The sequence below is a fragment of the Salmo trutta genome, chromosome 9 (assembly GCF_901001165.1).
Source record: "Salmo trutta chromosome 9, fSalTru1.1, whole genome shotgun sequence".
NCBI classification, from domain to species: Eukaryota; Metazoa; Chordata; class Actinopteri; order Salmoniformes; family Salmonidae; genus Salmo; species Salmo trutta.
This window is the reverse complement of record NC_042965.1, coordinates 690,335-702,712: the sequence shown is the minus strand read 5'-3', so window position 1 is coordinate 702,712 and position 12,378 is coordinate 690,335. Positions and strand designations below refer to the sequence as shown.

Sequence of the window (12,378 nt, the reverse complement as noted above, 5' to 3'; positions counted from 1 at the left end):
CGGCTTAGTCCACTAGGGAACCTGTTGTTTGTTTATGCATTTCTGTGATTATTTAGTTAGTTAGTAAATAAATGATTAAGACAATTGGTGTATGGATGATTCATAGCAAAGGCTGGGTTCGTACAGATAACCAACAATTTACGACGTTTGGAATGAGACTAACGTGAGGTAAAGAATAATTAATTAATTAATTAGAAGACTAATTGATCAGATATTAAATTATCTAAGGAGTTATATTAGGAAAATTATAACTTTGTAATCTGAAGATTTTCCTTGGTGCCCTGACTTCCTAGTTAATTACATTTACATGATTAGTTTAATCACGTAACAATAATTACAGAGAATTGATTTGATAAAATACGTCTTCACTTTAATGATGCCAAAGACACGATACTACTGAAATAATACATTTTGGTGGTGTGCAAACTCTACTTATGTAGACATGTTTTGACAGAAGCTGGTTATCGTCACTGACCTTTTCTGCCACATGGTCCCATCCACAACACCAAGGACATAGAGGTGGCTAACTTCCCCAAACTTTTGTTTGGTGCTTATTTGTTTAGCTGCAGTTGATGGGAACTTGAATCTTTGCACATGACGACACAGTGCATCACACACTGCACTAACCACCTGACTCACAGAGGACTGATTAACTCCCACTGTCCCTGCAAGCAAGGCTTGCAGTCTTCCCTGTGGCTCAGTTGGTAGAGCACGGTGTGTGCAACGCCAGGGTTGTGGGTTCAATTCCCACGGGGGGCCGGTATAAAAAAAAATAAAAAATATGCATGAAAATTAAATGTATGTATTCACTACTGTAAGTTGCTCTGGATAAGAGTGTCTGCTAAATGACTAAAATGTAAAGGATCCCGATGCTAGGAATCTCAGTGCTATCATGATCTCATGGTCTTGCTTTTTAAGTTTTCATTTAAAAGGTCAGCCAAGTACATGACAGAGTCTCGTGGTAGTCGATATTTCCTCACTAGAACATGGTCAGGGACATGTCGAGGATTTATCCAATCTCTGAGAGGCCTCTGTGGGTTCTCCCTCTCTCTAGCACCTACCCAAAGAACTTCCATCCTTTAATGTACAGTATCATAGTAAGCTTTAAATCACTAAATATTCCTGTTTGATTATTCTGTTTTTTGGCTTATGTTATTTTAATAGCTTTTCTAATCAATACATTTAGCTTTGTCATCATTTGATATTATGACCATTACAAAAATTATTATAATAATATTTATTATTGTCAAATATGTCATTAAAAGCTTTTCAAATTAAGGTTTACATTGATGTTTTTAGTTATAATGTATTTTTAAAAACGCTCACCTCCTGGGCCCAGTCTGCACAAGAGAAGGGTTTAGCTGTCCTAAAGGTAAGTACATTTCCAAGAAGAAATCCAAAAGCATTATTTTCAAGAATCCATTTCTTCTTAAATTTCTTCAGAGGAAGAAACTCAGGAAAACAATTAAGAACATTTCCAATAACTTTATTGAGGAATAGCAACTTTGCTTAACTTTCTTCTTAAGTCTATAGTTAAGGAAAAAATGGCAGTTACTGAGAGACTGAAAAACAGCTTCTATCTCAAGGCCATCATACTGTTAAACAGCCATCACTAGCACATTAGAGGCTTCTGCCTATAGGCATAGACTAGGAATCACTGGCCACTTTAAGTAATGGAACACTAGTCACATATCTGGCATTACTGATCTCATATGTATATACTATATTCTATACTATTCTATGGTTTCTTAGTCACTTAATAATGTTTACTTAAATATCTTGCATTACTCAGTTCATATGTTTATTCTATACTATTCTACGGTATCTCATTCACTTAATACATACATATCTTGCATTACTCATCTCATATGTATATGCTATTTTACTGTATCTTAGTCCGTTCCGCTTTGACATCGCTAGGCCATATGTATATAGTCTTAATTCATTCCTACTTAGATGTGTGTATTGGGTATATATTGTATAATTTGTTAGATATTACTGCACTGTTGGAGCTAGAAGCGCACGCATTTCGCTACACCCGCAATAACATCTGCTAACCACTTGTATGTGACCAATAAAATAAAATTTGATTTGATTTGAAGGGTTCTCATCGACTGAGGGACAGTGAAATGATACATGTTAAAAAAGTGGACTTTATTATTTATTGCAATGGTCATAAACTGTACAGCACAAGCGGAGGAGAAGTCTAAGAAAATTGGAATCGTTGTGAATGCAGCTGAACGTTTTTGGGGTCTTTGTGATTTCACAGCCGAGGCCTTGCAAGAAATCCTGTTGGTGAATGCTCTGCCATCACAGGCCCCTGAGCGTATGTATGGGTGTATTTTGGAGTGGACTGTGATTGAAGTAGTATGGGTTTTGTTATTTGAAGTGTTTCATTTTGTATGATGTCGTTTTCCCCTTTCCCAATGTTTTTGTTTCTTACCCCGTCCAGCTGGTGGCGGTAATGCACCATTGAACCCCATCGAAGAGGAAGCAATTATACCATAGAAGAAGAAGCAGGCTCTAAGCAAATCGCTGTTGTGTTTGGTGTGCTTAGCTGTCATTTTCATTCAGGACACAGAGGGCAACGAGAAAGAGGTAATTTAGGAGCCACTAGATTAGCTTCATATTCAATCTTCAAACGACTTGATATTGAAAGTAGGGGATTTTTGTGAAGTTTATACAACACTTATTTTGCTTCAACGAGGAGCATTGTCAGTCCAGTAGTCGCTGCTACGAAGTAACGTTAGTTACTTCTGTTTTTTCAAGAGTTGGCTAGCCAGCAATTCTTGGGATTTAAAAAAAAGTTTTTCTGTTCATTTGGAACATTCACACGTTTCAATGGTTTGTGGTCAGTAATGGTCGATATCTATGTTATCTAGCTGATAGTTAAAGGCTAAAAGAAAGCTAAAGTTAACGTAACGTTAGTTGCATAACTAGCCAGCTAACGTTAATTAAACATCTTGTGTGTGCGAGAGAATCATGCCATTGAAGCAGGCCCCTTGCTCGGTTTATTTAGAATTTAGTATATAATTTGACTAAAACTATCTCAAACTACAAACCAACAGTTAGAATTCAACATATGTATGTTTGTTTGTTAACTGACGTTGGAACATTGTTTTGCCAGTCGGAAACCCATGTCTTGTATGAACAAAGTGATTGACATTTGGTCCTGTTTTCATGCGGGATTTCATTTAGATTACCAATGGGCTCTTTTAGAATAGCAATTTTAGGCGGGTTCACATTAGGTGAAGGTGAACGGAGAATATTTAAAGTATGAATGCAAGGTCAAAACAGGCGTAGCGGCCATTGCTGCTAATTTAGCGAAGTTGTCGCTATATTTAGCGAGTTTTCAGACCCCTCCACAACTTTCATTGTTAACAGGCTAGCGACCAATATCATGCTGATAGTTTTGTTGCCCGCGCTACAGACGGTTATATCCGTGCAGATACTACTGTAGTAGTAGTAGTAAAGGCCCAGTGCCCTACTTTGGTGATTAAAAAAATAAAATGATATTCTATTTCGATTTTTCAGGGGGTGCTGCAGAAGCCCATACTATGCACAATACACACCACAGCATGCCCACACTTGTCCATGAATGCACAAAAACATAGCCTCTAGGGTTGGACGGTATTCAGATTTTCACTGTCTAATTTTTATGTTAATATTTCTTTAATCATTATTTAACTAGGCAACTCAGTTAAGAACAAATTCTTATTTCCAATGACTGCCAAACCCGGATGATGTTGGGCCAATTGTGTGCCGCCCAATGGGACTCCCAATCACGGCCGGATGTGATGCAGCCTGGATTTGAACCAGGACTGCACTGCGATGCAGTGCCTTAGACCGCTGCGCCACTCGGGATATACGTTGCTCAAGGGTGCGCCAGAAAATTAAAATTAAATTTGCTAACGAGCCCTAACGAAGATGGGCAATCCAGCTCATAAAGTTTATATTTGTGTGTGGGGGGGGGAGCTACTGAATGTCATTTTTGGTGAGTTTGGACATTTACAAGCGAATGTGAACAAGAGACATTGTGCAAATGAACAGTACTGGCTCTGGAGCAGCATGTGTAGGCTACACGTTGTCTGGAGTCTCTCGGGCAGGGATGTCCAACCCTGTTCCTGGTGAGCTACCATCCTGTAGGTTTTCACTCCAACCCTCATCTAGCGCACCTGATTCTAATAATTAGCTGCTTGAAAGCTGAATCAGGTTGGTTACAACTGGGGTTGGATTGAAAAACTACAGTAGGATAGCTCTCCAGGAACAGGGTTGGACAGCCCTGCCCTAGGGCAACAGGCCTGCTCTACTCAGAGAACAGAGAAGACTTGTCAAACACGGCAGAAAGCTAACACAATCTGATGCCCTGTCACCTTATTAATTTGGCCTCTTACTTGGATTAACTAGCATGTTGAATTTAGGGGTCGTGTTAATGCAGAATTCAGAGTATTTCTCCCCAAAATTGCTTGCGAGATGAACAATGAACCAAAATCCCAACCAATAGATGACGTACAAATGGTTAGATGCAGTACAAATGGTTTATCATAGCTAGTCACCATGCATGAAATGCTGTAGTATGAATCTGCAGCTAGCAAAAGCTAACCAACTACATTCAATGTTAGCTTGCTAACAACTGGCAAAGAAAATGGGATTTCTGAGATACAAATCATATTAACCTCTCTAGGGGAGGTGGGACGAAATCATCCCACACTATTCAACAGCCAGTGACAAATCAGAGCGCCAAATTTCAAACCACAAAATGTCATTCAAAGTTCTCAAACATATTACTATTTTACACCATTTGAAAGATAACTCTCGTTAATCTAACCACATTGTCCGATTTCAAAAAGGCTTTACAGCGAAAGCAAAACATTAGATTATGTCAGGAGAGTACCCTGCCAAAAATAATCACACAGCCATTTTCAAAGCAAGCATATATGTCACAAAAACCAAAACCACAGCTAAATACAGCACCAACCTTTGATCTTCATCAGATGACACTCCTAGGACATTATGTTATACAATACATGCATGTTTTGTTCAATCAAGTTCATATTTATATCAAAAAACAGCTTTTTACATTAGCATGTGATGTTCAGAACTAGCATACCCACCGCAAACTTCCGGTGAATTTACTAAATTACTCATGAATAACGTTCACAAAATACATCATTATTTTAAGATTTATAGATACAGAACTTCTTTATGCAATCGCGGTGTCAGAATTTAAAATAGCTTTTCGGCGAAAGCACATTTTGCAATATTCTGAGTAGATAGCCCGGCCATCACGGCTAGCTAATTTGACACCCACCAAGTTTGGCACTCACCAAACTCAGATTTACTATAAAAAAAAAAATGGTATTACCTTTGCTGTTCTTCGTCAGAATGCACTCCCAGGACTTCTACTTCAATAACAAATGTTGTTTTGGTTCCAAATAATCCATAGTTATATTGAAATTGCTCCGTTTTTTGTTCGTGCGTTGAGGTCAGTATCCGAAGGGCGAGCACATTTCGTGACAAAACAAATTCTAAATATTCCATTACCGTACTTCGAAGCATGTCAAACGCTGTTTAAAATCAATTTTTATGCTATTTGTATTCATTCAAAGGCTGAAAGAAAAAAATTGAGAATTCTTATGAAACGCGCATCTCCAGTGTCACTGTTCCCAGCCTGACCACTCATAAACAGAGCTGCTATACTTCGCCCAGAGACTGCAGACACCCCATTACACTTTCTGGCGCCTTCTGAGAGCCAATGGAAGCCTTAGAAAATGTCACGTTACAGCAGAGATGCTGTATTTTTGATAGAGATGCCACAGAAGGAGAACAAATTGTCAGACAGGGCACTTCATGTATGGAATCTTCTCAGGTTTTGGCCTGCCATATGAGTTCTGTTATACTCAGACACCATTCAAACAGTTTTAGAAACTTTGGAGTGTTTTCTATCATGATCTACTAATTATATGCATATTCTAGTTTCTGGGCAGGAGTAGTAACCAGATTAAATCGGGTACGTTTTTTTATCCGGCCGTGAAAATACTGCCCCCTATCCCAAAGAAGTTAAGACACAGATCATTCACGTGGCGTTATCTAGCGAGCCAACAAGCTAACATTTACTGGCTAGCTAACATTACGCTTTAACCTACAATGAAAATGTCTTTCTGACCAAGTTTGACACATATCTGAAAATGTAGCTAGACTCTTACCGTATACATGGATTAATGCTTTTTTTTGCCGTGGTGTCAAGCCACTCAGGTTCACACTGACCGTGTGCAGAAAGTAGTCCATCGCAACTTTTACCCACGGACCTTTGTTGATACCACCTGCTAAATTCAGGGCATCAATGTTGAGCAGTAGCAAGATTTTGCAGTTCTCTATGGCTAATGTTATGTCTTTCAAAGCCGCGGTAGCAAGGATTATCGACACATACTGAGCAGCTCATGATATAGACAGAAGCGTGCTACATGGCAGACCAATCTGAACTCATCTCTCATGTCCAGCCCATTCATTCTCAGCCAATCATGGCTAGCGGGAAGGTTCCTGGCTTTTTCCGTGGCTAAACCAACTAGACTCGTAATTTAACAATTTTATTTGTATTTACAGATGGCATACAAGTTTGTTATTGAGGCACATGAAATTTCATATGTTCCTGATAAAAAATAAATAAAAAAAATACGTTCAAATGCCTTCTGTGAAGTAGCGACATATGCCTAGCTTCCTGAAATGGGTCACAAATTGCATGGTACCAATACACCCATTTCCACTAAAATCTACTTTTTAAGCTTAACTTCAACTAGAAATGGGCATTATTTCAGTTCTCTCCCAACTCACTTTGACTACTGATACTGCACCATGTGTCGAACAGTTAAGCAGCATACCACCCTGCATCCAGCTGCTGGCTTGCTTTTGAAGCTAAGCAGGGTTGGTCCTGGCCAGTCCCTGGATGGGAGACCAGATGCTGCTGGAAGTGGTGTTGGAGGGCCAGAAGGAGGCACCCTTTGGTCTATAAAAAAAATATCCCAATGCCCCAGGGCAGTGATTGGGGACATTGCCCTGTGTCGGGTACTGTCTTTCGGATGAGACGTAAAAACGAGTGTCCTGACTCTGTGGTCACTAAAGATCCCATGGCACCTATCGTAAGAGTAGGGGTGTTAACCCTGGTGTCCTGGCTAAATTCCCAATCTGGCCTTCATGACACCTAATCATCCCCAGTTTACAATTGGCTCATTCATCTCCCCCTCCCCAGGTCATTGCTGTAAATGAGAACATGTTCTCAGTAGGGTTGCACATTTTGGGGATTATTCAGAGGTGGGAACTTTCCGTGGAAATTAACGGGAATATATGGGAATTAATTTAAATGTAGATGTTTTTTGCATTGGATATATTTACCATTTCATATGGAGACAAACGTAAACCTTTTACCTTATCATAAGTAGACATAATTGCAAATTCTTAAATCCTTCCAATAGAATTCAAAAAACTTTAGTTACAAATTGAACTTTAATTACATGAGTTGACTCTTCACATGGGATGATTTCACTGAACAACAAAAGATAGGAAATATTGAATGATCCCCAATGATCCATCGCATCTCCCAAATACTTTTTCAACATCTGTAAAATGATAGTTTCTAGACTAAAGCTTTGGTTGTCTTCCTCTCAGGCTTCCATGTCTTCTCCCTGGACCTCAATGTCCACCTCTTCAACAGACTCTGAGGCCTCCTCTTCACTGTCACTTTCCAACCTTGTTGAGGATGGCTCGTTGTCAGGCTCAAAAAGCATCAAATTTGCCCATGTAGCCACCAATTTTTCAACTGTTGTATTGGTCAGCCTGTTGCGTGCTTTGGTGTGTGTGTTCCCAAACAAGGATGATGGCGGCAACAGTGGAAAGAGCCTCAGATTCACAAAGTCCATTCCACCAGGTGGCTGATGAGATGTTGGCACGACAGCCATATTGCATCTCCATCCCAAAGCCCTTGCTTGGAAGTGTACTTTGCCAGACTGCTAAGAACCTTGCCCTCATCCAGGCCAAGGTGGCGAGACACGTTAGCGATGACACCATAAGCCTTGTTGATCTCAGCACCAGACAGGATGCCCTTGCCAACATACTTGAGGTCCAACATGTACGCTTCGGTGTGGATTTTTGTATTTATTATGGATCCCCATTAGCTGCTGCGTAAAACTCGAGGCCACACTTGAACTAGATAAAAAGTCTAGAAATTATACTGAACACCTTCTTAATATTGAGTTGCATCTCCATTTTTGTCTCAGAACAGCCTCAATTTCTTGGGGCATTCCATAGGGACTGCGTTCCACAGTTTTAAGTTGGCTGAATGTCCTTTGGGGGGTGGACCATTCTTGATACACATGAGAAACTGTTGATTGTGAAAAACCCAGCAGCGTTGCAGTTCTTAACACTTACCGGTGCGCCTAGCACCTACTTACCATACCCCGTTCAAAGGCACTTAAGTATTTTGTCTTGCACATTCACCCTTTGAATGGCACACATCATCAATCCATGTCTCAATTGTCTCAAGCCTCCTACCTTCTACACTGATTGAAGCGAATCATAGCATTCACCTGGTGTCTGTCATGGAAAGATCAGGTGTTAAGGTTTTGTACACTGTATAATGGACCTATATATTTTCAAACTACTACTAGCCTTTTTCTGGCCCGCAAATCCATTTTGACAGACAAATTGGTCATAAAAGAAATCTGTGCGGCCCACCGTTTAAATTTTGAAAATCCGGTGTGGCCCTCAAGGCCACTGTTTTAAACTTTTTTTTTTCCCCATCTGAGATCGACTTAAGTTTCAGTCATAATGTTTTTGGGCTTTAACCCAGCCCTCATTAAACTGTACTCTCATGCCCTTAAAATTAAAATTGCATAATTTGTTTTGACAGTTTTCATTACTCTGTATGTAATATAGCATGGGTCTCCAACAGGTAGATCGTGAGCTTCCAGTAGCTCGCAGCCCACCTATGAGTAGCTTGCCATGCAATTCTGAAAGGAGGCTACATGCATTGTTTATTTTTTTTTTTAACAACTTCGTTGTTTCTCTGAATAATTGTAATATTCATAGAAAAAAAACGTATTCACCATTATTTTACTAGGTGTATAATGACACACTCTTGTACACCAAGGACCCGCAGAAAGGTTGCAGGGTAAAGCAGAAGAATGGGACTACTTGAAAGCTATAAAAAAAACAGTAGCTCGTGACATTTCATTTTTTTTAAAGTAGCTCTCATGCTAGAAAAGGTTGGAGAACCTTGGTGTATAGAATAGTACTGGCAGTGACAGTTTGCTTTGCCCTGTTTTATTTTCCTCTCTTATCATTGCCTATATATACACACAACCTCTCAATCTTTTGCAGGTCAGGAAAGACCGCTGACAAGTGGAAATCAAAGGCCCTCTGGAGAAATAGGTTTCCAGTGGATCAAACCTGCTCTGTGGTTGTTTTGGAGAGACAGGCGAGTTGTGTGTGCTAAAGGACTGCGATGCACCGCTTAAGGACTTGTGCTGCCCGGCTGCGGCCACTGACGGTCTCTCAGACTTCTCAGAACTTTTCACAGCAGAGGCCTGCGGCTGTACCAAAGACGTTTCAGCCAGTCAGGTGCTACACTTCACCTGTGGCTGCAGAGCCTTTCCTCAATGGAACGAGCTCTAATTACGTGGAGGAGATGTATTATTCATGGCTAGAGGACCCCAAGAGTGTGCATAAGGTAAGGCCCTTTACTTCCAGAATATTGGGGTGCTGGAAGGACATCTACCTCCTATAGAGGGAGATGTTCCATTTCTCTCCTTCTGTCTCTGGGGGTTCTTTTTTTTTGGTGGTGTGAAATTCATGGGCGGTTACAGTGCAGAGAATGCAGCATTGTTAACACGTCTATGATAATTAGCCCATCATACAAGATTGAGGCATTTTTCTTTGGTTATTTTAAAAACTGCTTGCAATACCAAGTGGCAAAATATTTGTAGACTGCATCCCCAAATGTGCCCATGCGTTACAAGGGTTTAATGTTTTGTTAATGCCCTCCGAAAAAAACACTCATTACAGTACTGTGGCAAACGAACATTACAGTACTGTGGCAAAGCAATTGCTCCAGAATGAGTTCTGCTGCCATGTAACTTACTCTTCCGTGCACACACCAATTGTAGCTTTGAGTAATTGTTTGGTGGTTTTAAATGTTACCAGTTTACATAATTTAATGAATTTAGGAAAGGCAGGCTAGGTTAATTATGTACAGCTGCATAGGCACCTGTTTGACAGCAAGGTCACATTGCTGAGATCCCTGTTTGTGTATTTATAGCTAGCTACTGGAGCGTTGTCACATGATTGCTGTGATCTCTGACCACGGTCTGCCTGTCCTGCTATTATTAGGCTAGCCTTTAGGCTGAATGCTGGTCGGCAGTATAGACCAGAGCCAGTCCTCTGTGGCATTGCTATTAGTGCTTTTTGAGGTTTTGGGTTTCGATATATTTTTTCCAAAGCCAAAAATAGGGAACATTCAATTGCCAAAACATCCCATTGTCTCGGTCAGCTCCACATTGGGTAGACATCAATAGGAAATTTCTATGAAATAATATAATCTCCATTTGTGTATATTACTGTTTTTAGACTTTATTTTTCATTCCTTAAAGTCATCAAGTTCAAGCTCTACCCAACAGTGCAGTAATCAATATCAAAATAGTATAACTAATAAATAAAAGTGTATGCATATATATGAAAAACGTGGAAGCTATGTACAGGGTCGGTGCCAATACTAAATGTACAATGTGCAGGGATACTGGGGTAATTTGAGGTAGATAAGCACAGTGAGGGGAAAAAAGTATTTGATCCCCTGCTGATTTTGTACGTTTGCCCACTGACAAAGAAATTATCAGTCTATAATTTTAATGGTAGGTTTAAAAAATCCAGAAAAACATGTCAAATTTTATAAATTGATTTGCATTTTAATGAGGGAAATACGTATTTGACCCCTGAGATTTCTGGCTCCCAGGTGTCTTTTTATACAGGTAACGAGCTGAGATTAGGAGCACACTCTTAAAGGGAGTGCTCCTAATCTCAGCTTGTTACCTGTATAAAAGACACCTGTCCACAGAAGCAATCAATCACATTCCAAACTCTCCACCATGGCCAAGACCAAAGATTAGGAGAAAGCGACTGTCAGCAGGATTAATAATATCTAGATGGTAACTTTACAAGTAAAGTTGTGGGACTTGCTAAAGCTCTTTAAAGTATTACTATTTAAAGCAAAGCTGTTACGTATAGTCAAAGGTACATTTGGAAAATAATTGGTCTGATTACTTTGATAGTCTATCAACCTTATTACTTTGGATCAATTTCTAAACTACAGTTGGTCATCAGTTGTGTGGTTGTGGCCAGTAGTTTTGTAGTGTGGTTCAGGAGCTGTGTGGTCAGTAGTTTTGTTGTGGTGTTTAGTAGGAGTTGTCAGTTCTTAGTGGTTGTCTGGCTATGGTCAGTAATTAAAAGTTATGGATTTTTTTTTTTTTTTTTTTTTTTAAAGGTCAGCCCAAGGAGAATTTTTTTTCCCTTTGATTTAGAATTTTAACCTGTTGGGGATAGGGGGCAGTATTTGCACGGCCGGATAAAAAAAAAACGTACCCGATTTAATCTGGTTACTACTCCTGCCCAGTAACTAGAATATGCATATAATTGTTTGATTTGGATAGAAAAAAAACCTAAAGTTTCTAAAACTGTTTGAATGGTGTCTGAGTATAACAGAACTCATTTGGCAGGCCAAAACCTGAGAAGATTCTAAACAGGAAGCGCTCTCTGACTATTTCTTGGCCTTCTTGATCATCTCTAACCAAAACAGGGGATCTCTGGCATAACGTGACATTTTCTAACGCTCCCATAGGCTCTCAGAAGGCGCCAGAACGGTGAATGGTGACTTTGCAGGCCATGGGTGAAAAACAGTAGCGCATTTGGATAGTGGTCGATCTGAGAACAATGAGACTTAGTGATGAGCTTGGAGGGCACTTGAAGGCTAAGCTGTAGTTGAACAGCATTTTTACTTGAGTATTCCTCTTGTCCAGATGGGATAGGGAAGTGTGCAGTGTGATAGCAATTGTCGTCTGTGGATCTGTTGGGCGGTATGCAAATTGTAGTAGGTCTAGGGCAGTGGTTCCCAAACTGTGCCCCCCCCTCAGTCCCAGCTTTTCAACTTCCGGCTTTCAACTCTTGAAATGTAATAGTATAATGTAATTTACAAAATTGGTAGTGCATCATCAGTTTCTCTTGTCATACCTTGGAGAGCCTTCTCAGAAATGTCTAGATTAACTAAACCATGCTAGGTTTCTTAGCAATGTTTGAGTCACTCAAATCACATGAATACACATTAGATGTGGCAAAATG

General features: G+C 39.9%; 1 protein-coding gene across 5 annotated transcripts in view; it reads left to right on the top strand.

Annotated features, from left to right (window-relative positions):
- The first annotated feature begins 2,507 nt into the window (after positions 1–2,507).
- Positions 2,508–12,378, top strand: part of LOC115199694 (2-oxoglutarate dehydrogenase, mitochondrial) — a 139,269-nt gene continuing 129,398 nt past the window's right edge. For all 5 annotated transcript variants that reach the window (XM_029762002.1, XM_029762000.1, XM_029761999.1 and 2 more), the window contains exons 1-2: positions 2,508–2,598; positions 9,373–9,721. In XM_029762002.1, the coding sequence (XP_029617862.1) occupies positions 9,497–9,721 (225 nt within the window). In that variant the 5' untranslated portion in view covers positions 2,508–2,598; positions 9,373–9,496. The remainder of the gene's footprint in view (positions 2,599–9,372; positions 9,722–12,378) is intronic.